The 27490-nt window shown below is 37.7% G+C and overlaps 4 protein-coding genes across 4 annotated transcripts; 3 read left to right on the top strand and 1 right to left on the bottom strand.

Annotated features, from left to right (window-relative positions):
* The first annotated feature begins 1867 nt into the window (after positions 1–1867).
* Positions 1868–4241, top strand: LOC121794200 (beta-fructofuranosidase, insoluble isoenzyme CWINV1-like). Its single transcript, XM_042192262.1, has 7 exons — positions 1868–2048; positions 2156–2164; positions 2246–3108; positions 3197–3355; positions 3431–3663; positions 3738–3828; positions 3921–4241. The coding sequence occupies exons 1-7, from the start codon at positions 1910–1912 to the stop codon at positions 4098–4100; spliced, it is 1674 nt and encodes a 557-aa protein (XP_042048196.1). The 5' UTR covers positions 1868–1909; the 3' UTR covers positions 4101–4241.
* A 231-nt stretch (positions 4242–4472) lies between these two features.
* LOC121794201 (nucleosome assembly protein 1;2-like) lies at positions 4473–7279 on the bottom strand. Its single transcript, XM_042192263.1, has 11 exons — positions 7119–7279; positions 6969–7012; positions 6781–6876; positions 6380–6472; positions 6236–6293; positions 6058–6119; positions 5794–5978; positions 5512–5689; positions 5361–5404; positions 5003–5201; positions 4473–4806 (listed from the first exon to the last, which is right to left on the bottom strand). The coding sequence occupies exons 1-11, from the start codon at positions 7186–7188 to the stop codon at positions 4738–4740; spliced, it is 1098 nt and encodes a 365-aa protein (XP_042048197.1). The 5' UTR covers positions 7189–7279; the 3' UTR covers positions 4473–4737.
* An 8210-nt stretch (positions 7280–15489) lies between these two features.
* LOC121795336 (putative late blight resistance protein homolog R1A-10) lies at positions 15490–17406 on the top strand. Its single transcript, XM_042193860.1, has one exon. It carries the CDS (start codon positions 15490–15492, stop codon positions 17404–17406), a length of 1917 nt encoding a protein of 638 aa, XP_042049794.1.
* Positions 17407–23510: 6104 nt separating this feature from the next.
* LOC121797171 (5'-nucleotidase SurE-like) lies at positions 23511–26863 on the top strand. Its single transcript, XM_042195911.1, has 10 exons — positions 23511–24028; positions 24233–24327; positions 24418–24485; positions 24580–24623; positions 24710–24787; positions 24864–25014; positions 25597–25749; positions 25835–25945; positions 26244–26309; positions 26407–26863. Exons 1-10 carry the CDS (start codon positions 23748–23750, stop codon positions 26497–26499), a joined length of 1140 nt encoding a protein of 379 aa, XP_042051845.1. The 5' UTR covers positions 23511–23747; the 3' UTR covers positions 26500–26863.
* The last annotated feature ends 627 nt before the right edge of the window (positions 26864–27490 follow it).

The raw sequence follows: 27490 nt of genomic DNA, 5'->3' as shown, positions 1-27490 counted from the left end.
GAACATGTTGGGGACGGGGATTCTTTCTCCTGGGAGATGCGACACTACTGCGGTAGTGACTTTCTTGTGCGGAGGGAGAAGGAGAATCCGCCGTTTTCGTCTCCGGCTGCTTTTGGCTTTTTTGCAGGAAGGTTAAGAATTCCTCCTGCTTTTCAGCCAAAAACTGCTTGACAGCCTCATTCAAATCGGGCTGCTGGGAAGACTCAGTGGGACGATTTTTGGAGCGGCTTGTTCCTTCGCCATGAGAACTGGTGGTGGATTTATCCCTAGGCTGTTTTCCAGACCTATGGGATGGATTGGCTTCCTCCTGGTTCTCACGGGCAGGAATACGGGTACTCTGCGATCTGGTATGCATTTTTTGGGTGGAAAAAATGGATCAAAAATTCGCTTTATCACAAATTTTGTTCTCTGTTTCCCACAGACGGCGCCAGTGATGGATCCGCGAATTTCTGATGTTAGTAAATGCTAGTAGAGAATGAAGATTACGACACAAAGAATTTACGTGGTTCGATTTACTGAAGTAAATCTACGTCCACGGGAAGAAGGGAGGGCAAGATTGTATTGCTTGATCTGGGATTACAGCTTACAACACAGACTTGCTATATGGTATTTTATCTCTAGAGAGCTTAACCCTTTTCTATCTGATCTAAGTTCTATTTATACATTGAACTAAGGTCGTGGTTTGCAGCCCCACTAACAAGATCGTGGGTGAGCAATAACTGCTCAATAACTGCTTCGTACCACTAAATAGATCGTGGGTATAGCGGAGGTCGTGGAGGCCTTTCATGAGTCCACTAACTCCTAGTTCGGTCGAATGCTGAGACCGAACTGCTGGACTTTACCGATCAGCTCTTGCCGATCTGAGAGGAGAGCTTGACTGGTCGGCTTTTACCGAGCTGTAGGCTGAGTCCGAACTCTTTGGTCGTGCCGAACTCTTTGGTGCCGAACAGATACTCTTTCTTGGGCTCTGGGCTGATGGGCCGCCGTCACTGTTATTGGGCTTGCCATTAGGGTTTAGTTCGTACCCCATCAGACTTCTTGCTAAAATAACTCTCACTTGAATATTGCAAGTAACACAAACTTAGTATAGAAAAATCCTTAATATGGAATATAACTATAAATGACTGTGTAGTATAAACTTTCACGTGATTGATCAAATGAGTACAAATGAAAGAGCAATAATTTTAAATAAATTTTCTCTCACCAATTTAATTTTTAAAAAAATGAGTTTGTTGCCTGAATTTCTGGCGCATATAACTGCCTGATCTCACATGCTATAGTACTATGTTTAATTGTTTATCTTCCAAATTGAAAAAAATAATACGTAGTTCCCGTTTTATGTTATCCCAAATAAAATAATAAATTACTAATTTTTAAAACAGTAAAGCAATTTTAACGTTTTTCTCTCTCTCAATTTAATACATCCAACTAGTTTTTTCTTCTCTATGATGGGATCATATGGTAGAAAAAGATACTACTAAGATTGTGGTGTAGTGTGATGAAAATGATACTGCAAATGAACTTTCTTTAGGGACACAGAATTTTATAGAGTTAAGTGTAGCAAGAAACAACAAAAATATTAATTACAACTTCATTTTAGTCTTCCTACACTACACTATTCCTCTTCTAGCATGTTTTGAAATTTCTACACATGCTAGAAGAGGAGGAAAAACAAGAATGAAAACTACCCCAGGCCAACCAAAATAGCTCTCCTACACAACACATAAGCCCTATGAAAAAAATGATATTTTTATCTCCTATTCCAAGGTTCAAGAATGCACATTGACCTTGACTCTTACTAGAGATGACAATTCCAAGTCATGAAGCTTGCATCTATACAATAAATACAGAGAGAGAGAGAGAGCAATAAATAGACTTCATTGCTCATTGTTGCATAACTTGAAAAAAAATGGCATATTATCTAAATGTTTGGCTGATATTTTGCTTCATATCAGTTCTTGAACTTCACTCTTGTGTTAGTACTCAAGGAGATGATCAGCCCTACAGAACTGCATATCACTTCCAACCTCCCAAGAATTGGATGAATGGTAACAACTCTTTTCTTCATCACTACAAACTTATGCTTCTTTAATCTTTGGCTAATCTTCTTCATCTTTTTTGGACATGTTTTGTATGGACAACTGTGGAATCTCAGATCCTAATGGTGAGTTTCACAACATAGGAACTTAACACACTATGTTGCAATAACAAAGTATGTGGCAATCTAACTAGCTACTAATGACAGGGCCAATGATATACAAAGGAATCTACCACTTATTCTACCAATACAATCCTGAAGGGGCAGTGTGGGGAAACATAGTTTGGGGGCATTCCACATCGAAGGATCTCATCAACTGGACGCCTCACCCCGCAGCAATCTCCCCGGACACCCCATCCGACATCAACGGATGCTGGTCGGGCTCAGCCACGATCCTTTCCAAGGGCAAACCAGTCATTGTCTACACAGGTATCAATGCACGGAACCAGCAGTTACAGAATCTAGCAATGCCAAAGAATCTCTCTGATCCATACCTCATAGAGTGGATCAAGCCATCATATAATCCTCTCATGGCACCAACACAGCAGAACTTGATCAATCCCAGCTCGTTTAGGGACCCCACCACGGCCTGGTTAGGCCGTGATGGGCGGTGGAGATTGATAGTTGGGAACAAGATTGGCCGTAGGGGGAGAGCACTTCTGTTTAGGAGTAGAGATTTTGTTCACTGGACTCAAGCTAAGCACCCGTTGTACTCAAAGAGGGGTACCGGCATGTGGGAGTGCCCGGATTTCTATCCTGTCTCGACTAGAGGCGAGGATGGAGTTGACACATCGAATGTAGGGAAAGGGGTCAAGCATGTGCTGAAAGCTAGCATAAATGATGGATTGTTTGACTCTTATGCTATTGGGACTTACACTCTTCGGAGAGATGTGTTTGTCCCGGAGAAAGGCTCGTTGAGGCTCGACTCGAAGATGAGATATGATCATGGCAAGTTCTATGCTTCAAAGACCTTCTTTGATAGCTCAACAAAGAGGAGGGTCTTGTGGGGTTGGATCAATGAATCCACAGATGCTGCCATTGATATCAGCAAGGGCTGGTCTGGCCTTCAGGTGGATTCTTGTTTTGATTTTATATACCATTAGTTTGTTTCATTTTTGCAAGTCTGTTTTCAAATGTTCCAGTTCCCCACATGTTTAGGCAATACCTAGAAAGATCTGGCTTCACAAATCAGGAAACCAATTGGTGCAATGGCCAGTTAAAGAAATTGAAAAGTTGAGAAAAGGTAAAGTGATCTCTTCTGCCAAAGAGCTCAGAGGAGGATCAGTTCTTGAAATATCAGGAGTGACAGCCTCTCAGGTTCTCTCTCTCTCTTTCTCTCTCTCTCTCTCTCACACACACACACATGAAGTGATGATGATATTTACCTTGTAGGCTGATGTGGAGATTTCATTTGAGATCTCTACATTCAAGAATGTAGAGGTGCTGGAGCCAAGCTTGACTGATCCACATGAAATTTGTAGTCATGGAGCAAGCAAAGGTGGGTTGGGGCCATATGGTCTACTAGTATTGGCTTCAAAGGATATTCAAGAATACACAGCAGTTTACTTTAGAGTTTTCAAAGCCAAAACCAGATATGTTGTGCTCATGTGCAGTGACCAAAGCAGGTATGTATCTACTATAATATACTTCAAGATTTGAGTTATATTTTGTTTTATTTTTCTTTTGGTTCGATTTGTAGGTCCTCGTTGAACCTAGATTACGATAAGCCCATGTATGGAGCTTTCGTTGATGTGGATCCTGTGAAGGAGAAATTGTCCCTGAGAACTTTGGTGAGTTCTTCCTTTCTAGTTTAGCGAGGATGGAGAAAGAGCTTGATCATTAATGGGATTTCTGCGAAAAATAATTGCTTACATTTTTGCAGATTGATCGTTCGATTGTGGAAAGTTTTGGTGGGGAGGGGAAGGCTTGCATCACAGCTAGAGTTTATCCCTCACTGGCCATTGATGGAGGAGCACATTTGTATGCCTTCAACAACGGGACTGACAGCGTTAAGATCTCGAAACTGGCTGCCTGGAGCATGAAGGCAGCTCAAATCAATTGATGGAATAACAAGCAAAGGTGGTGATGTGTCATTCCTCCACTCCATTTTATGAATCCATAAATGAATAAACTTTAGCTTATCCATTTGTTACAGACGAATCAATTAGATTTTGATGGTATAAAATAAGTACTTTTTTCTGTACATTCATGTTTCATGATTCCTTATAACATGAACATGAGTAGATTCATCGGCATTGAAACTAAGGTAGAATCAAGCACGACGGCCATGAGTTTCCCTCATCGTCCAAAAGGGAAGTCGAGTTCACATGAACTTTCACTTTTTAAAACGTCACAAGACAAAGCCAGACAATAGTATCACAGAAAATGGATATTTAGACACAATGTATAAGTTTCTTAGTATTGGGACAAAATATGATGAAAGCAAAGTCCACTGGTATATAAATAAATAAACCTTCGGCAAATACCGTTGGCCAGTGTATTACAGAAGATGAGCAAAAACCATATAGATACATCCTCAAGTAACAACTGAAAACTGAATGATTTCACCTAACTAAGCAATACCAAGGCCACAAAAACAGAAAGAGGCAAGCAAATGAGTCGAAAACTTGAAATTGATGGAGACGGTTGCAAAGAGAGCAGATATCAGTTTCATGGTCATTTTGATGTTCTCAGCCATTCTATTGTTGCTTGCATTCTGGAGGGCGTTCGCCTGGTTGACCTTCCCCAGCAGGTGCTCGGCTTCCTTTCTGTTAATAGAGAAACATCCGACTGCTAGGTAAGTTGTATCAAGTAAACCAAAATAAACCACAAAACAAAGTCAAAACTATGATCATTCCATACGTGCAGCAGGCCGACCAAGTGCACCAAAGGATAAAATGAGTATATGAGCAAGAATTCTGAAATCAAAACTTATATTCTAATCTTTAAAGTTGCGTCGTTCACCTTCTTCCTGCTCTTCACTTCCACTTTTTCCTCTTCATCGTCCTCATCTTCATCTTCGTCTTCCTCTTCATCTTCGTCATCTTCTTCATCATCATCGTCCTCATCTTCCTCATCTGATAATTCGAGTTCCTCACCTTCCGCAGCCTCCCCAGTAAACCAGGAAACAGCATGAGGGATGATTTTATCACGAATCGTGGAGCTGCAATGAGTAAAAGTATGGGTAAACGTTGTACCCACATACAGAAATATTTTTTGCCAAATAGTACATGAGAAAGCATGTGCTACTAACGATCCATGGCAGAGGCAAATTCATAATTTTCTGGGTTCGTAATTGTAGTTAAACGGGATAAAAACTTACCCAATGTCATAGTCTTGCTCCATCAGATTTTGGAGTTCTTCAGCCTATTGGGACATATTGCAAATAATAGCAGAAAACATGAGCATGGTTTGAAGATATTACAGAGCTTCAGGGTCAGATGATAAGCCGTACAAGGAATGGCCATACATACCTTATCATCATCTATATCATCGTCTTCATCTGGCACCTCTGGTGGACTGAAGAAGTTGAAAAAGCTTTCACACTTTTCAGTCTTAATAATTGGCTTCGCATTTTTTGCCCCCTTCTTTGGCTTTTTCTTCAAAACTTTTTGAGTCAAGCCTTTGCCAGGATACCACTCAATCACTGTCCTGCAAGAATCCAGTATGAAATTTATAAACAGATGAAAAATACTGCAGACTAAAATGTGGACAATAAACCAAAAAGGATTAGCAAGGTGAATAAACAAAATTACCCTATTGCCTTCTCTAGTATAGGCTCATCCTCTTCAATCATATGGTATGTTTTCGTGAGAACAGAATTCTTGAAAAAGGGATTGGTATCAAAGAAGAACTCAAGCTTGAAGCCTTTGGGATCTTCAAGCCTAGACCACTTAATATCCTTAAGATATTTTAGAGCCTCTTCATCCCGTTCTGTTATCTGAACAGACATGTCAATTAGAGCTCAACTGAAGGTAAATTATCAGACAGATTAATAAACTTCCCACACAAATACCAACCTCCTCCCCCAATATCTCATTAGATTTCATTGCTATCAGCCAGAAGTCTGGGACACCTTTAACTGAGATGAAGGTTCTACTATTAGCTAAGCCGGTCATGAAAAACTAAAGCAGTCCCGAACAATAACACGGCACAATCAAACCCTGAACTGACTAGGGAAACAAAAGCTTGCTTTACCTTCGGATTCAGCAGCCACTCCTTCAACCTCCGCAACACCATTCACAATCTCAAATCGCTGTAGAATGTTTAGAAAAGAGATTAATAGGAGTTTCACAACCGCACACGGAAGAAGCTAAGAAAATGCTAAAAAACATTGACTACTTTCGTATAGAACGGCTGATAAAGTGTCTGGTATTTAGCTTCAAGTGCTGTTCTCTCCTCGATAAACTTCGCCTCTAGCTCATCATGTTGGCTCTGCAATTACGAACCATGTTAGATTAACACCTTGATCAGTAGCACAACGAAGAAGAAAAAACAATGTTATCACAACTTAGTGGCACAATGAACTACTACAAAAACATCAAATAACATTATTCACCCCTACTAACAACCAATGGATAACTTAAAACTTCAATTTTTAGTCAACACTAACATATATCCAATAATCCAATGATGAAAACAAAAACACTCATTATTAGCAGAGCCTACAAAAGCATGACAAAAACCAAACTACAAAAACTTCGGTATAAACACACACAAACACAGAGAATCGGGCAAAAAACCTGAATGCTCTTCAGCGCCTCGACGCGTGAGCGCACTCTAGGCGGCAACGACTCCATCACGTCAACGTGCTGCTCAGCCAAATCGTGCAGCTTATTCTACATAACGAAGTAAAAAAAAAAGCTTCAATCGCGCTGTACTGTTCAAAAACGAAGCAGAAATCGAAACGGAAAACGAGAAAATCACAAACCTTAAGGGCATTTACTAAGCCCGCGCGATCCTCGGCGCTCAAAGCTGCAGATAAATAAAAAATCGAAAACAAAATTAGTCACGAATTCGCACGAGCTCTACACGCACACTGAGTACGAAGTAAAGTAGGGCGGGGAGAAGAGTGAATTACCGGCGGCGGTGGCGGGAAGAGATGCGTCCAACTCGGAAGTATCGAAGCTGTCTTTTTCTGGATTACTCATGACTGCGGGGAGAGAGAGAGGAGAAGAAAAGAATGGAAAACGAAAACCTAGAGAGAGAGAGAGAGAAAGAGAAAAAGGGGGAAATTGAAGATTTAACGAGGGGAAAAGGTGCTGTAATTGGACCGCTGTGGATTAGCTGGAAATTTATTCTACTAACAGAATTTTATTATAGTAATTAAATATTGCGTGGATTTTATGCTTGGTTCTTAACTTTTTAATCTTTCTACACTACACTTGTACTAAAATTCAAATCAATTCGTGAGTCGTCGTTGATGGTTGAAAATTAGTTGAGTTCGATTTAATAAGTTATCTCAAATAAATTTTAACAGAATTTTATAACCTTTTAGGTTGGGTTTGAAATTTTCTAAAATTAATTATATTTGATCAGTGACTTAATTTAATTAATATATGGCTAACTTTTTCTATCAAATATACCCTTAATTATTCTAAATTCCTAATTTTGTTAGCCAGGGACATATGGCAATGCCGTAAAATGTAGAATAATTATATTTCACTATTCTAAATTCCCTGGCCCATAAGTAATCTTTGTCGACATTCTACATGTATTATATTGACATATTTTATATACTATGTTGACATTTGTTGCTTTACGAAAAAATTGAAAATTTTCAAAAAAAAATTCAAATTTTGACATCGGAACATATGCAGGTGAGATCTCGTTAGAATCCTTATGAAATTATTTTTAATTTGATATATGATGTGCGTGAATCGAGAAAGTTATATGCGTTTTAAAGTTATGAGATATTTTTCAAAAGTTAGTTATAACTAATTTGTTGTAAATTGACATTAATATCCTTATTGACGTTTTTTGTTGATCGTATTGACATTCCAAGACTGATGATCTAAGCTCTTAATTTAAATATTTAATAATTATTATTTAATTATAGTTAGCAATTAAGTATTGAGTTATTATTATCAATGAGTAGGCATGTTGGGCCAAGAGGCCCGAATCCCTCTCAATAAATGTTTTCAAAAACAGGCCCATCATCCAAATCCAGTGCTAGCAGAGATAGGAACAACTAGATTAACCGAGTCCAAACAAATACTACAAATATATCAATTTCGTAAAATTGAATGGAGGTTGGCTATATTCAAAGAACAACAAAGTTTCAAACATTTATGCAATCTGTAAAAGATGATGGAATCTACGTGAAGTTTCACTCATGCACATGATAGAATCAACGTGGAAACTTCTATGTACACACAAGGTTCGAGCCAGTAACACAGAGCTTCATAATTCACTCCTCGTGCAAGTCGTGACTGTCATGTCAGCTTAGATATTTTGGAGGAAGTTAGTTAGTGAATAAGTTGGTTAAAAAGTTAGTTAGAGAGTTGTTAGAAGATATTTTCTCTGATATTTTTAGTCTAAGCTCTTGTATAAATAGAGTAGCTAGCTCTTTTGTATCAGTTGAATTTCTCAATCAATAAGATTGAATTTCCTTCCTTCTTGGATTATATGAATCCATGTTATACATTTTCTACATGGTATCAGATATGATTTGAATTCCTTCCGCTGATTCAATCACCTTATCTTCTTCTTCATTCTCTGTTTCTTTTTACTTTCATGATGGTGCGTGGTAGTAGTTCAAACTCCAACGCAAACATCACTCATTCTTCACCGATGGAAGACAATTCCAGTCCATATTATCTTCATCCAAGTGATAATCTGAGTCTGCAATTAGTTCCTCATGTACTCACCGGATCTAACTTCATCCATTGGAGTAGATCTGTAACCACTGCTCTTATAGCGAAGAATAAAATTGCCTTCATCAATGGCGACTTGCGCAGACCTCATGCTGATGATCTGTTATTCTCAGCTTGGTTGCGATGTAACAGCATGGTTGTTTCATGGCTCAGAAACTCTATCTCTCCTCAGATATGCTCTAGTATCATGTACCTTGATGATGCTCATGAAAGCTGGTCAGATCTACGGCTTCGATTCTCTCAACTTGATTCTGCTCGAGCTTATCAATTAAAGCAACGAATAATGTCTCTGAATCAAGGAAAAGATGATACAAATGCCTACTTCACCAACCTTCGCATTGTCTGGGATGAGTACAAGCATTCTCAACCGGTTGCTTGGTGCATTTGTGCAACTTGCAGATGCAATAGTGCCTTGAAATGGCATGAGTATTAGGAGCAAGAATGCACAATGCAATTTCTGATTGGATTGAATCCTACATTCTCTCAATTTCGATCTAATATCCTTTCTATGGTTCCAATTCCTCCTCTAGCAAAAGTTTTCTCACTTGTTTTGCAGGAAGAAAGACAAAGGAACATTGATGGATATTCTCCAGTTATTTCTTCTCCTATGAGCGAGCAACCTTACTTAGCTAATGTTGCAACCTCTCATTCATATAATAAGGGAAGAGTCTGCTCACACTATGGTAAAACTAACCATACTGTGGATAAATGCTTTGTTCTTCACGGTTTTCCACCAGGCTTTGATAAAAACAAAAGCAAGTTTGGTGCTAGCAGCAACGAGATGAAGTCTGTAAACTTTGTGGAGGATAATCTCAAAGATTCTTGTGACAAATCCAGTATTCCTCCATCCTTGAATCTGCCTACTCAGCAGCAATGTCAGCAATTGATCAGTCTGCTTCAGTCTCAACTTGCTACTGCTGCTACTCTCACTCCATCCTCTCCATCTCAATCCTTTTCTGCCGCACCAAACATGCCTTCATCTCCTCACATTCCTCCTTTCTCAGGTACTACTCTCTTCACCAATCCTTTCATTAATTCCATTTCAAAGTCTCCATCTGTTTGGTTATTAGACACCGGAGCCACACATCATGTGTGTTGTGATCTTTCCATGTTTCATTCTTCATCCCCTATACAAAATGCCTCTTCATCCCCTATACAAAATGCCTCTGTAAACTTACCTAATGGGGCTACAGCTCCTGTCACACACATTGGATCTGTGCATTTAACCAAATCAATCACTCTCTACTCTGTCCTTTATGTGCCTACCTTTTCCTTCAACCTTATTTCTGTGAGCTCCTTGACTTCATCTTTGCCTTGTACTGTCATTTTCACTCATGATGCTATTGAAATTCAGGCAGCCTCTCATGAAACTGTGATTGGGAGGGGTAGCAGATTGGGCAACCTGTACAAACTTGATGTTTCTTCTGATCCAAAGCATGTGGAAGGTTCTATAATTCCTTCTTCATCTTCTATATCTCCTGATGTTTCCTATGCTAATTCAGTCACTAGCATAGATATTTGGCATAAGAGGTTAGGACATGTATCATTTGGGAAGCTTAAAACCATGTCTGACACTCTGAAATTTTTAAATAAATCTCATTCATTGTGTGACATTTGTCCACTTGCCAAACAAAAACACCTATCATTCTCTAAATCTGACTCTCATGTCACCAAATGCTTTGATCACATCCATTGTGATGTCTGGAGTCCATTCAATCCCTCAACTACCCAAGGCTATAAATATTTCCTAACTATTGTTGATGACTGCTCCAGATTTGTATGGACATTCCTTATGCACAGCAAATCTGATGTAGGAACTATCCTTCCCCAGTTTTTCAACACAGTTCTCACTCAATTTTCCACAAAAATAAAAGTCATTCGTTGTGACAATGCTCCAGAACTAAACATTCATTCATTGTTCTAATCTTTTAGAACCATCATCCAACACTCTTGTTTTGAAACTCCCCAACAAAATGCCCGGGTAGAAAGAAAACACCAGCATCTTTTAAATGTTGCTAGAAGGTTGTTATTTCAATCTTTTCTGCCCATTCATTTCTGGGGTGATTGCATACTCTCAGCTTCCTATTTGATAAACAGAATCCTCTCATTTGTTTTATCAAACAATCAGACTCCCTTTTAAGTTCTTTTCCAAAAACCCCCATCATATTCTCATTTGAAGGTCATTGGTTGCCTCTGTTATGCTTCAACTCTAGAACGGGGTAGGGATAAGTTTTCACCTAGAGCCACCAAATGTGCTCTACTGGGATATCCTTTTGACTATAAAGGGTACAAACTCATTGATCTAGAGTCTATGCAAGAAATTATCACCAGAAATGTCACCTTCCATGAAGATATTTTTCCCTTTTCTCACCTATCTCCCTCTGATCTTCCTATCTCTGCTCCACCTCAGCCTTCTCCTCAACCACCTCCATATACTTCTTCCACTCCAAATCCTGATATCTCTAATCCTTCTTCAAACAAAACTATCACTTCCAGCCATAGCAGACCAATAAAAACCCCCTCTCATCTCACAGACTTCATCTGCAACATAGTTGCATCATCTACTCCATATCCAATATCTTCATATCTTAATCTATCCAAACTCTCTCCTGCCTACCTAAAATACACCATACTCATGTACGTTGTTCATGAACCTGCCACTTACAAACAAGCCTCTCAATACAAAGAGTGACAGCATGCAATGCAAGATGAACTAGCAGCCTTTTCAAGAACTGATACTTGGTTTGTCACTGTGCTTCCACCTGGCAAGATTCCCATTGATTGTAAATGGGTCTACAAAGTAAAATTTAATCCAGATGGAACCGTAGAAAGATATAAAGCAAGGCTAGTTGCAAAAGGCTTCACTCAACTTGAAGGCTTGGATTTTCTGGACACATTCTCTCCAGTAGCCAAACTTACTACTGTGAAGATGCTCCTTGCTTTAGCATCTGTTCAAGGCTGGTCCCTATCTCACCTTGATATCAACAATGCATTTCTCTATGGTGATTTAAAAGAGGATATTTATATGACCTTGCCTCCAGGATATGATGTTGATTGGCAGTCTGTTGAAGGGGCAAACTCAGATTCGACCCTTGTGTGCAAGCTAAAGAAATCTCTCTATGGCCTAAAACAAGCATCAAGGCAATGGTACCTAAAATTATCTGAAGTATTGAAAGGCTTTGGTTTGCAACAGTCTGCCTATGATCACTCCTTTTTCTTCAAGAACAACAACAGTGGCAGTGGCTTCTTTGGAATAGTCTTATATGTTGATGACATTTTAGTTGCCACCACTCATCCTGACATGACTGAGGATTTTAAGTCATTTCTATCACAATACTTCAAATTCAAGGATCTTGGAGCACCTAAATACTTTCTGGGATTGGAGATTGCAAGAAACAAGAAAGTATTGTTGGTTTCTCAAAGAAAATACACATTAGACTTGCTGAAAGATACATGGTTGCTTGGCTGCAAGCCCTCTAATGTACCCATGGATCCCCTTAAAAAGCTGAGATTGGATTCTGGAACTCCTTTGAAAGATGCTTCAAAATATAGAAGACTTATTGGAAGACTACTCTATCTCTGCATCACAAGGCCATATGTTACTTTTGCTGTACATAAGCTCAGCAAGTATGTCTCAAATCCTAGTGATGAGCACTGGGAAGCTGCTGAGAAGATCCTTAGATATTTGAAGGGTACACCAGGTCATGGATTGTTCTATTCAAGCAGTAGCAAGATCAACTTAAGCATCTTCTCTGATGCTGATTGGGCAGCATGCCCAGACACCAGAAAATCAATGACTGGCTATTGCTTGTTCATTAGTTCTTCATTGATCTCGTGGAAGGCAAAGAAGCAAAACACCATTGCTCATTCATCAGCCGAGGCTGAATATGTAGCCATGGCTCAGGAACGTGTGAAGTAGTATGGGCCATTGCTCTCCTCAAAGACTTTGGAATAAAGGTCGAAAAGGTTGTGCCATTATATTGTGATAATCAATCCGCAATCCACATTTGTTCAAATCCAGTTTTCCACGAGAGAACTAAACACATTGAGATTGATTGTCATACGGTGAGAAAAAGGTATTTGGAAAATATGATAAAGCCCCTACATATAAGAAACAATCTGCATTTGGCAGATATCTTCACTAAAGCATTAGGAGCGTTGTCTTTTCATTCAATATTGGACAAGATGAATTTTGAAAGCTTATACAATTCATCTTGAAGAGGCATGTAAAAGATGATGGAATCTACGTGAAGTTTCACTCATGCACATGATAGAATCAACGTGGAAACTTCTATGTACACACAAGGTTCGAGCCAGCAACACAGAGCTTCATAATTCACTCCTCGTGCAAGCCGTGACTGCCATGTCAGCTTAGATATTTTGGAGGAAGTTAGTTAGTGAATAAGTTTGTTAAGAAGTTAGTTAGAGAGTTGTTAGAAGATATTTTCTCTGATATTTTTAGTCTAAGCTCTTGTATAAATAGAGTAGCTAGCTCTTTTGTATCAATTGAATTTCTCAATCAATAAGATTGAATTTCCTTTCTTCTTGGATCATATGAATCCATGTTATACATTTTCTACAGAATCCGTATCACAGTATTGAAAAACAATGGTATCTTATTTTGTTGGAGTATGGAGGAGTGACTTAGTCCACGTCCACGAAACAATAGTTTAGGTTTTTGTAAAATACTATATATTTAGGTCCAATCAGATTTTTACTGTTACTAGGGTTATGTTAATTGCTTTGTACGTAATAGTTATCTCTAAAATTATATAGAGAAATATCTAGGTTGATATCATCCAGATATAGATGCACATCATATCGATAACTTAAACAATTATTGAATTTATTTCATCTATGTTTGTAATTATTTGTGCCGTTTTCCTAACATATTTCACCATGCGTAAATAAATGGAATTATCAATACATTAAAAGTGAGATAAATGGAAACGGACCAAAATCATGTTACAAAATTGGATACGCTATGTTACACTGGAATCAAATTCAAACCTATTCAACACCAAATTATGACCACTGTCGGTCACACTGAAATGATTGAATAAGATAGCACAAATACTAATTATTGTACTCCCTCCGTCCCACAAAAGATGTCACACTTGTGGGACGGCATGAGATTTTAGGAGATTTTATTTTATGTGTTAAGTGATGAGAGAAATTATAAATTTTATATTTATGTGAGAGAGAATTTTTTCCAAAGGTGGAAATGTGACATCTTTAGAGCATCCACAATGGCGCCCATCCCGGCGGACGTCCGGCCGGCGTGCCGGAGTTCCGCGCGGGACGTCCGCCATTGCGCAGCGGTGACGCGGATACGGACGTCCGCTGCGGACGCCAGAGTTCCGTGGTGTTCCCGGGGCATCCGTCGCGGCGTCCTTGCGGACGTCCGCCATTGCATTGACGTCACGGACGTCCGCGCGGACGTCCCGATTATTTTATATTTTTTCTGAAAATTCTATTATTGTGGAAAGTCAGTCGGGATGTCCTTGGGTATGTCCGCCACTGTGCAGTGGGAAGTCCTTATGACGTGGCAGGAGGTGTTTTTGGGATGTTTGCGGGGATGTCCGCCGGGATATCCGCACCTCTATAGATACTCTTAGTGGGACAAACTAAAAAGGACGAATGGGATGGAGTAGTAAATTATAACCGATAGTGGTTGAGAGTGTTAAATGCAAACAACTTGACCATGCAAGAAAAGTCAGCAACAATGACCTATGTTAGAATAATTCATCATTTCAACTTTCATAACTCATAAGTGTGTTCTTCTTCAATCATCATTGTGTTTACAGCAGCTATTCTCTCAAATTCTTATCCAACATTCTTTGAAAATACTCTATTTTGGTCCAATCAGATTTTTATTGTTACTAGGGTTATGTTAATTGCTTTGTACGTAATACGTTATCTCTAAAATTATATAGTGAAATATCTAGGTTGATATCATCCGGATGTAGATGCACATCATATCGATAACTTAAACAATTATTGAATTTATTTCATTTATGTTTGTAATTATTTGTGTCGTTTTCCTAACATATTTCACCATGCGTAAATAAACGGAATTATCAATACATTAAAAGTGAGATACATGGAAACGGACCAAAATCATGTTACAAAATTGGATATGCTATGTTACACTGGAATCAAATTCGAACTTGTTCAAAACCAAATTTTGACCACCGTCGGTCACACTGAAATGATTGAATAAGAGAGCACAAATACTAATTACGGTACTCCCTCCGTCCCACAAAAGATGTCACACTTGTGAGACGGCACGGGATTTTAGGAGATTTTATTTTATGTGTTAAGTGGTGAGAGAAATTATAAATTTTATATTTATGTGAGAGAGAATTATAACCGATAGTGGTTGAGAGTGTTAAATGCAAACAACTTGACCATGCAAGAAAAGTCAGCAACAATGACCTATGTTAGAATAATTCATCATTTCAACTTTCATAACTCACAAGTGTGTTCTTCTTCAATCATCACTGTGTTTGAAGTAGCTATTCTCTCAAATTCTTATCCAACATTCTTTGAAAACACTCTATTTTGGTTAGAATCATGGCAGCTTATGCAGCCTTGGTTTCTCTAATGAATCTCATAGAAGACATCGACCACCATCACTCCCCACCAATCTCTCCCCACAAACACCAAATTCAGTCTCTCACTCAATATGTTATCTTCCTGCAAGAATTTCTCCAAGCTTACAAGCCCCCGTTTTCTGACAGTGACGTAGCAGATCCATTGGAGATGCGTATTGCTGACGCAGCTTACGCGGCTGAAGATGCTATCGAATATTGTATAGTCGACAATGTTCCGTTCGGTAGACCCATTAAAGATATTGTGGAAAAGAATCGTCCCATTATATCCATGGTGAATGTAGCTAATCTTGCTGGAGATTTTATTGAATCTCATATTAGCAACGAGACTCTCCCCGGTGTATCCATAGCAACCGAAATCGGACGCATCCTAAAATTCCCATCAAAGCAACTAAAATCAGATGCTTTGTCAAAAGGTGTACAAAACGTTATTGAAGAAATGGATCGGATCAAGAGAGTGGCCATGCAGACCAACACGGAGAAGGTGGTGATGCTGCGTGATCAACCGTGTAGATTTGCGTCTTCTTCCACTGGGAAAAAGAGTAGTGGCGTGATGGTGTTCTCTGATCATGTCATGCACGGGATCCTGGAAAAGCTTGTTTCAGACGAACGCAGTTGCCAAGTTATCCCGATCACAGGAATGGGCGGGATAGGTAAGACCGCTCTTGCTCAAACTCTTTATTCGAAACGATTAATTAAGGAGCGGTTTGATATTTGTGCTTGGGCTACTATTTCTGAACAATACAACACAAGAGAAATTCTATTTGAACTTGTTTCTCAAGCCACTAAGAAAAACAAGGAACAACTTAGTGAAAGGAGTGAAGCTGAATTAGGATTAGAGCTGTATCAGTGTTTGTGGGGTAGGAGATTCCTAATCGTAATGGATGATATGTGGCATATTGAGTCTTGGAACGAGATACAACACTTTTTTCCTAACAATGGGAATTGCAGTCGGATAATGGTGACGACTAGGCTATCACAATTGAGTTCTCAGTTGAACAATCAATATAGCCATCAAATGGAATTTCTTGATGAGAGTAGTAGTTGGGTCTTGTTCTCCAAAACTGTGTTTGGAGAGGAACAATTTCCTCTTGAATTGGAGAAAGTTGGAAAGGAAATTACAAACAATTGTCGAGGACTTCCTCTATCAATTGTTGTAGTGGGAGGTCTTTTAAAAAATATGGAACACACCCAAAAAATTTGGGAGTCAATAAGAAACAACTTAACTTCAGTAGTAAATTTAGACAATAATAGGCATTGCTTAAGTTTGTTGAAAAAGAGCTATAATCATTTACCAGTCTACTTGAAGCCTTGTTTCTTATACATGGGTGTGTTCGAGGAAGATGAAGCAATTAGCGTCTCAACGTTAATCAAGCTATGGGTTTCAGAAGGATTTCTTAAACCAATAGATGGTACAAGTTTGGAAACAATAGGAAAAGAGTTATTAAAGGACCTAGTCGACAGAAATCTCGTTCTAGTTGATCGATTAGGGTGTACTGGAAAAATAAAACGAGTCAAAGTTCATGATCTGGTAAGATACTTGAGCCTAAACCAAGGCAAGAAAGAAGGGTTTTACCATGTGATAGGAGAGTCTAGTCCTCGAAGCATAAATAGCCATCGACGTATTGTTATACGCAGGAACACTTCAGTTGATGATGACGTTCAACATATGTCAAATGCTCGTTCCATCATTTGTGAGCATGGGAAAGTTCCATCGTGTCGGAATATTGGATTGTTGAGGACAGTACATGCATACAAATTTCGTACTTTCAAGGACGAAAGATGCATGAGTTATCATGTGAATGGGTATGTTAACTTGCGGCACCTCTTCTTGTTGGTTCTTTCCCGGAATGATCGAGTCGAACCAAACCAAACCTAGGGTCCGTAGAATTATAAATAGGGATTCTGTACATTGAAACCTCAAGAATCAATCTACCAGAATTTCCCTTTATTTTATCGTATCTTTTCTTTCCACACAAGATATCATCTCTATCACGTGAAACCCTAGGCGTTGGCGGCTGCTCGACGGAGGAAGACTCCGCGAACGAACCTCCCCCTTGGTCTTTCCCGTCATCGGCGTTCAGATACAGAATCTCTCTGTATCAGATTTCTTTTCTTAGAGATGCATATCATGCATTCATGCTATAAATCATGTAAATTTCTCCAAGATGATTGCAAAATTGCAACTGAAGCAATTTACTAGATGTTTTTATAATTATACATATATCAACCTCATAAACTTGAATGAAAGGTTGTTATATTCACAACACAAATTTCAAATATTTATGCATAGTTTGTATGAATATCCACCTACGTGAATACGGCTATGGACTATGGTTATCTATATAAGATTATTCTTGTTCTTAGTTTATGTCACTTTTGTGAATAAGATAAAAATCTATATACACGTTTACAGTATTTTTGAAAATGTTTTGTTTTAACCTTACGTTTACAACATGTTTGCAGATGTTTTTTTCAACCTTGTTTGAACTTTTATCTATTATAGTTATACACATCAATTCACAAAATCATTGTCCCAAAACATTACATAAATAAATTAAAAAAATGGTATGAATAATGGTTATAGCTAATTACTGTTAAATTATATTCCAACAATAAAACAGTAGTGGAATAGATATACTCTAATAAAAGTTATGACGAAGTTTGGTGTTTCTAACAAATTTTAAAATTGGTCACAAAAATCATGAACTTTGATTTTATAGTGATTTTTTTCACAAAATCAGTTTTTTAAACTTGTGGAAAATTTATTACAAAGATAAGTTCATGATTTTTCCAACCAAATTTTAAATTCAATGAATATATGTTTGTAATTTTATAAACCAAATAACTTTATCAAATCTCCTATTTTAAATATCGGATGCACACACTAAAGTACTAGTGCTATTTGGCGTTATTTATTTTGTTTATATAATTAGTTTGATTCTAATATATTAACATTTTAATTAATTTTAGTTTTACAATTTTAATAAAAATAAAAATCCAATCTATTACTCCTACTCCGTATTTCATTTATGGAGAAATCGAGCTCATAAATTATGCTTTGAGATTTCTTTTCTTCTCATAGGAGCATAAGCTTTGTATCGTGCTTCATTTTCTACAAATTAAGTATGAATTTCTGCAAGATATTTGCAATTGATGATGAGTCAGAAATTCAGTAAGTTTATTTGATGATGAGTCTGAAATCCAACAACTCATAATTTCCAACAATCAATTTAAGAGTCACATAATTGTATTAATTTATACTATGATATTAATTATCTAAACTTGTACTATAAGAATCAGTAATAAACACCTCGTAATTGCATAGACTCCCATAGCAATGACAAATTTCAATTTGGCCATTTGCTCATAAAATCTCACCAATGAGGGTGCTATTTTCATTGTTAAAGTTTTGTCGGTTTAAAATTCGATCTGTTTGTCTGGAACTTGATCTGGGAGTAGTTCATAATGATGAAAGTAAAATCATGATTCTATTCTTATTCATACAATTTTTTTCCCAACTCATTAGAAATTCATTAGAAGGGGAGTATAAGTTTATGATATTTTTGAATAAATTTTAAGTTTATGGAAATACTATATTAGGCTAAAGTTTGTGAGTTTGTGAACAACTAACTTTACCAGATCACCTATCTAAAATATTTACTCCACCCAATAAATATCATTCCCTCCGTTCCATAATAGTTGAGTCATTTTTTTAGAATGTTCTATAGTAGTTGAGTCATCTCCTATTTTAGCAAAAAATAACACATTTTCTCACTCTTACATTTCCCTATCTCTTTTTTATATTTGAAGTTGTACTTGTAATAAATAGAGGGCATTTGCTGAAAAAAATTCCCTTAGCGACTATATTTTGTTAATATTGTAACATTATGCATAATTGTAGTAATATCCACAACATATGTGCTCTGAATTGTTATTAACATTTTAATTTTACAATTTTATAAAATCCAACGTTCAGTTCATGATTTTATTTGATGTTACTAGAAATTCAACTCATAAATTGAGTGGTTTAGGTCAAGGAGGATGAGTAGCGAAAAAATGGACACAAACCACTACAGCTACTAGCATGGTAAAATAAGTAAATCAAAATTTTCCTTAGAGCATCCACAATGGATGCCCCATCGCCCAAGATCGGGCTCGGGCGTCCTCAGGCATCCACTGCAAGCGCCCAAGCCCGAGCCGCGAGACCGAAAGATCGGTCGTCCCGATCTCGCGCCCGATCGGGCATCCATTGCAGCGTCGAGCCCGAGCCCGATCACTTCGGTTTTTGTATTTTTAATTTTTTTTATTCTTTAAACCCTAATTAAACTACTATAAATACCCAATCTTCATTCGTTTTTCACACACCAATACTCTCTACTCTACTTTTTTTTGGTTAAGTATGATGTAGTTTTTTTTAATTAAGTAATGTAGTTTTTTTAAAAAAAAATTGTGGGGTTTAATATAATATATTTTGGTATTTTAGTAATTAAAAACAAAATTAAAAAATAATAAAATTAAAATTAAAATGAAATATGGATAATAGATAGGACAGGGGCTCCCACTAGAAATCCACCATTGCACAAAGAAGAAATATACTGAGGTGACAATGACTAGGACATGCACCTTATATTACTAGAAACATTACTATAGTACTAGTAACACATTTATTATGATAATCCCTGCAAACATCATTTATTATGATAATCCCTGCAAACATCATTAGAAAGGACACCCAATGGGCCTCTGGCACGTGGTGTCCTGTCCAAACATCTCTGACAAACTCACGCGCCACCATGAATGCTCGCATTCACGCTCCAGTCAAAAAGTGATTTTGTAAACTATAGATTCGAGGTGGGGGCCCATTAGCCTTCCTCTTTATCTTTTTCCTTTTCTTTTTTGAAGGAAAAACATTTAGTAGTATTAAATTGTTTTAAGATTAGATATAAAAATAAATGGAGTGGTTGTAGATATAATAATTAAATATGTTTGGAGAAGGAATAACTATACCATATTGCCTGGATTTCCTAAAATTGGGGGACATGATTGAGGAAGAAACAATTTCTTACAACAAATAGATTTTGTATTTTGACAGCCTCAAGTTGGAGTGGATATAGAATTTTAATTTGATAGATAAGTAGTGTTGGAGCAGTTTCACTATTAATGTTTGTATGTAATAAGTCATTTCAAATTTTATTGTTTTTGTTAATTAGTCAATTATATTATTTGCTATTTTACTTTAAAAGAACTTCGTGCATAAAATAATTAGATCTAAAATAAGTTTCATTAAATTTGGAGCTTTAGATAAGTTAGACTACAAACGTGCACGTGCTAATTTATGTAGTCATTTATAGTACTTTTCAATTTATAATGATGTGTTACGATTTATACTCAATTTGAATGATCATTTCCCTCTATGTTATTTATTTAGTTCAACAAACAAACTCCCTAGGTGTCCTAAATAAATTGGAAAGATGTGATATTTAATGTATATGTCGTAGAATTTATGATAAAAAGAGAGGGAGTAATTAATAGTGTAATGAATCTCAAACTTATGGTACATTTGTGTAGGGGTGGGAAATTATACCGAAATACCGGACTTACCGTACCGGAAAAATACCGAAAATACCGATTTTTCGGTATACCGGAGTTTCCGGTACGGTATGATACCGTACCGCAGTGTTTCGGTACGGTAACAGTATCAATTTTTCTGTACCGCGGTATACCGTGGATTCGGTATACCGCGGTATACCGGTATACCGATACATTTATATATATACCGTGGATTCGGTATACCGATACATTTATATATATATATATATATATATATATATATATATATATATATATATATATATATATATTACATTTATATATATTATATTTAAAAAAAATTAAAAAATAGAATTTTCTAATCCACGGTATACCGCGGTATACCGTTACCATACCGCATACCGTTATTACGGTATACCGAAACATGGTACGGTATACCGTAATAACGGTATGGTAACGGCATCAAAAATTATCATACCGAATTTCCGGTATACCGGAATTCCGGTATACCGGGAATTCGGTACGGTATCGGTATGAAATTTTGTCATACCGTAATTTCCGGTACGGTATGCGGTATACCGTACCGACCCACCCCTACATTTGTGCCCACATAACATGATTTTGCCCCCTTGTTAGACTATATTATATCATTGTCTCACTTATCATTGTGTACGAAATAAGTCGTACACTTATATTTTACCAAACTTCTTGTGTACTACTAATTTAAGGGTGTGATTATAATATTATATCCTTCGTTCATATTCTTTTTATATTTAAGAGACGAAGGGATATTATTAATAATTATCCAACTTTTTAATCCAATTTTTAGATTGATGGTTATTTAATTGGATCTTTATATTTAAGAGACGAAGGGATATTAGTTATAATAATCCAACTTTTTTAATCCAATTTTTAGATTGATGGTTATTTAATTGCATCATGAGAGACTGCACGGGTTGCTGTGCATTTCAGCACAGTAGAGGATCCCATCCCAATGAAATCAAGGTCAGAATCACCTATCTTTAGATTATTTCAGGTTAAGCACACTTAATTTTAAATTATTTTAGAATGGACATTAGGAAAAGATGCATTTTTTGGATGATTAGCAAATGGAGTAGTACTACATTACGCTCTCTCTAAAAATTGATCATTTAGCAATATAAATTTTTACACTATTATTAATTTTTTTTGGTTTAATCAAAGGTGTACTGAATCTGCCTTTTGGCGGAATCCGATTAATCTCACTTGACCGGGCTTGCGGATTAAGGCCGAAAGTCCTTCAGCGGGTGGCGGGGTTTGAACCCCTGACCTCGACTAATCCTACTTGACCGGGCTTGCGGATTAAGGCCGAAAGTTCGCCACCCGCCGGCTTGCGGATTAAGGCCGAAAGTCCGCCACCCGCCGAAAGTCCCCCAGCGGGTGGCGGGGTTTGAACCCGTGACCTCAACTAATCCCACTTGACCGGGCTTGCGGATTAAGGCCGAAAGTCCCCCAGCGGGTGGCGGGGTTTGCCCTTGACCTCGACTAATCCTAATTGACCGGGCTTGCAGATTAAGACCGAAAGTCCGCCACCCGCCGAAAGTCCCCCAGCGGGTGGCGGGGTTTGAACCTGTGACCTCGACTAATCCTACTTGACCGGGCTTGCGGATTAAGACCAAAAGTTCCCCAGCGGGTGGCGGAGTTTGAACCCGTGACCTCAAGGTCACCATGGCTCTACGCTGCCAAAGGGAAACTCATTCATTCTTTTTTCTACCAATCAAACTAATTCTTAATTCAATAGGGTTGAATAAAAATTCAATTGACCTTTTGATATAATTGCTATGCTTAGTGTGCGTCTCGTTGGTTTTTTTTAGGGTTAGGGTTACAAAAGACCGGCCCGATAGTGTGAAAACCAATTCATCACTTCATATTATCTGGATCTAAAGAACCAGTCAAGATATGTTAAATAAGTCATATCTTTGTAGCAACGGAAATAATTACACTTTAAATTTTTTAAAACAAAATTTCAGAAGGTGTGGATAAATGGAAGGATGAGAGAAAGAGAGAAAAAGAATATCAATGATATAGAATTCCAATATGGAAGGTCTATGAGTCATCTCATAAAAGACAGTGTAATAAAGCATCAATACTAATTGATTCATACATAATGAAATATTCAATTATCAATACTAATTGATTCATACATAATGAAATATTCAATTAATTTCTTCTAGAAGAGAAGAAAAACTAAAGAGCTTCGAGTCAATAAAGACTAAGAAGGTTGACTCAAGAATAAATTGGATTATAAGCTCCATTATAGAATTTTGACCTAGCGGTAAATTTTTTTATACCCACTCCAGCTTTTAACTGTCAAAATAATTACTATTTCTCTTTTTTTTAACAACCGAATTCATCAATTAAATCCCAACCACCTCCTCAAGCGACTGCTCACCACGCGCCAATGGCAGCCCTCAAATTCCTTCTCTGCAAACACCAAAAAGGCCACATTACCACCGTTTGAATCGCGCTCCCTCTCTCTCCCCTTTCTTCATTATCTCTCTCCCTCTCTCAATACAGTAGCTTTGATTTTCAAATCCGCCTTTCCCAATCCTACCCCGCTTTCTTCATCATCACCATCGTAATAATTCCAGTCAGATTCCACTTCCTTTTTCTCTTTTCACTCTGAAAATGACAACTCCTGCGCTGAACAACAACTTCCTCCCACCCGGCCTCGTCTCCAATCTCCAGCAAGCTCTCGCAAATCGCAAGCCGGACGAAGACGACGCCGTTTCGTCCAAGGCCGACGACGATTCCGCCCGCCCCTTCTCCTCCGAGGGCGACGATGACTCGTCGAAACCCGTGATTTTCCTCACCAACAGCGACGGAATCGAATCTCCCGGGCTCTCTTTTCTCCTCGATGCTCTCGTCACCGAAGGCGCTTACAGTGTCAATGTCATTGCCCCTCAATCGTAATTAATTATCCTTCTCTTTGCGCAGCTATTTTGACGCAATTTTGATTCATTGCACCATGAATTTGTTTCAATTTGATTGAATGATGTTTGCGTTTTCCATCATTATTTGGGGGTGGAATTGATGTGGCCTAAAAAGACATCTCCTTTTTATGCTATGTTGATTTTTGGGGGTTTTGCTGATCTTCTAGAGGGAAAATGTAGGGATAAAACGACGTCGGCGCATTCGGTGTCGCTTAAGGAGACTATTGAGGTTGCCCCAGTTGAGGTTAAGGGAGCCACTGCTTATGAAATTTCTGGTGCGGTTTGATTTGTTTGTATGTTGATTGTATTTTAGTTATGTGGCTGTGTCATATTGAATCAACCGTTGTGCTGTATGCGACTTTCAGGAACTCCGGTGGATTGTGTGTCGCTAGCATTGTCCGGTGCACTGTTTTCATGGACTAAGCCTCTTTTGGTATATTTGTTTGAATCCTAACTAAGGAAGGCAGTTTTGTTAGTTAGGTGTTTCTTGGCTCTCCAAAGATGTCATCTTGTTTCTTTTCGTGTAGGTGATAAGTGGTATCAACAAGGGTTCGAGCTGTGGACATCACATGTATGTTGCTGCCTTTGTACTCAATCTTTTGTGTTCCGTTGATTTTGTGAGAACCATGATGCTAAAAGGATAATCTGGTAATCTAGGTTTTATTCGAGTGTCGTTGCTGGAGCTAGGGAAGCACTGGTTTGTGGTGTGCCATCCATTTCTATATCACTTAACTGGTTTGTTCTTGTCCTTGCAAGTAGTTTGTGATTTCACTTCCTGAGTGTGTGTTGCTTAGATAGCAAACAATTGCAGGCAGGATGAAAGTCAGGAAAGTGACTTCAAGGATGCTGTCGCTGTGTGCTTACCGATAATAAAGGCAGCCATGAGAGATATCGAGAAGGGGTTTTTTCCTAAAGGCTTCTCGTTGGACTTGGAACTTCCGAGAGCACCCTCTGCAAACAAGGTTCAGTATTAGTATCATTTCATTTCATAGGTGACAAAAACTAGGACAGTTTATGCAATAGGACGGATTATTAAGGTGCTCGGTCATGCTGAAATTATATCGTCATTGAACTGTTAGTTATATCAGCATTACTTGGTTAATTGTTTCTTTCATAAAATATAAAGCTTGCTGGGATGAAGTATTACTGAAATAGTTGCATAAGTATTTCTATTCTTAATGCTATGTTCGATTTTTGATACTTGACGTCAACAGACCTGGTTCATTGGGTGATGTCTTAATCACAGTAGCGTTTTAGAGTTTATAAATGTGCCCCATTGAAGCACAATGGATTGATGTGGGGTGCTAATATACATAATCCTTTTGCTACTCTAAACCATTTGAGAAAGTTGTTGATTCAAAGTTTTTCATTATGGGATTGAGAAAAAATCGGTCTTTTGCAGCTCATGTGAATAGTTAACTGCAGTTCTTGACTCCTTATATTTTGCATTACTTTGATGACTATGGTCTGTTTTACAGTAAAAACTGATCGAATCATTTGTTTGAGTACAAAATATGCGCATCATTGCAATATTATTTCAACAGGGAATCAAAGTCACCAAGAGAAGCCAGTGGAGGTCCAACCTTAACTGGCAAGCCGTTTCAAACACCAGGGCACAGGCTACTGCACGTTTCGCTGGTGGTCAGCCACCCATGGGATTGAATATTGCCCAACTCAGCCGTGATGCATCTGCTGCTGTGAGTCGTCTTTAGACATTCAAACATGTTGTTTATCTATTACTAGTGTTCATTGTGATAATTACTTTGATGCTTTCTCCCCCAGGGTGCTGCTCGGCGTCTGACCACTCAGAAAAAGGATATCGAGGTCGTTGAATCAGTTGGTGCATCAGAGAAATCTGACTTCAAAAGGACAGTCAAGTACTTCCGCGCAGAGGTAAAATTTTATGTGTTCGGATATAGAAAGTGTAGCACTGTCATTAGTCTTTTCTATGCTTTAAACTCGTGATTAGTGATCTTTAGCATGAGTTCCCTAGCCTAATCTTTATCAATTCACTTTCTTGAAAAGATCTATTAATTGGCATATAAAAAACTAATCTTTACTTTAGCTAATTCGAATCATGTGCCACATAGATCTGGATATCATACAAACTAGTTCTTGTTTCCCATGTTCTTATACTGAGCAGTGTTTTGTTGATTGGCTCGATGAATGACTCGACTATGTTATTGTTCAGATGCTCCACAAGGACAATAAGGAAGACGGTGAGGATCTGGATTTCAGGGCGGTTGAGAATGGCTTTGTAAGTTTGGCCTTGCTACGTTTTCTTGCAAAATCTCTTCTAACAGTGATAGAATCGGACTATTGGGAGCTAACGGTTTCTGCATATCTCGAAACAGGTTTCACTCACTCCACTCTACGCCTCCGCGGATTCAGAGACCGATGCTGCAGCTTTGAACTGGATAAGCTCTGCAGTACTAGCGGGACAATAGGAAGACGAGCTGTCGGAACTTATCTGTACATTTTGAAGCCTCAAGCTTGATCATCTGTCACATGTATTTTCTAATACCATGTGGCAGTATTAATTTATTTTCCCCCTCATTTCTTCTGCAGAAACTTAGTTTCTTTCCCATTATTTTTAACAGTTACTACTAAAAAATGGATCATAGGTTGGATTTTTTTGGTTTCTTGATCTTGTGTTTTTTTTGGTTTTTATCCTCAAATTCTGGTTTTTTTGAGGTTGGTGTATTGGTTTGCTTTACCAGAAAGAATAGGGTTTTTAGTTAATGAAATTTTCTTACATTTAGTGATGATGTTTTGACATTTAAGTCCAAATTAAGACTACTAATTTGCTCATGCTTTTTTATGTTGGTTGTTTGCTGTATCTAATTTTGTGCAATTAGTAATCTGGTGATTAGTTTTTGTAATTATGAAAATTTGGAGATTTATAAAGTGGGAATAATGATCACTTATTTTTGTGTGTGAAATGAGCTGTTGCATGCATATTGTCATTAAGCTGTTTATAGTAGTAGTTGCTATTTCAAAGGGGTTTTGAATGTTTTGCTTTGTATTACAATGTAATAATGTGATGTTGGGGTCAACTTAATTATATGATTAGTGGGTTCCAAGTTATGGAATATATTAGAAAATTAGATTTGACTTTTAAGTATTGAAGGTGAGAAAAAAGTAGTTGGGTCATATATTTCCTCTGGCTGATTAAGAGTTTTAAATTGAATGGCATTTGGCAAATTTTTTAATTAAAGGACCATATAATAAAGGGGAAAAGGTAAAGTGAAACAAATGTGAACTACAAATTTAGGATTCACTCACTACTGCCAAAAGTAATAAATCATGTTGTGATTTTACACATAATTTATACAATTAATAATGTGAACAATATTTTTTGAGATATTATAATTCAACTGAATATATAAAACAGAACAAATATAATAGATCTAGATTAAATTAGAGTGATGTTCACAA

This window comes from Salvia splendens, chromosome 3, assembly GCF_004379255.2.
Source record: "Salvia splendens isolate huo1 chromosome 3, SspV2, whole genome shotgun sequence".
NCBI lineage: Eukaryota > Viridiplantae > Streptophyta > Magnoliopsida > Lamiales > Lamiaceae > Salvia > Salvia splendens.
This window is presented reverse-complemented; position numbering and strand designations above follow the sequence as displayed.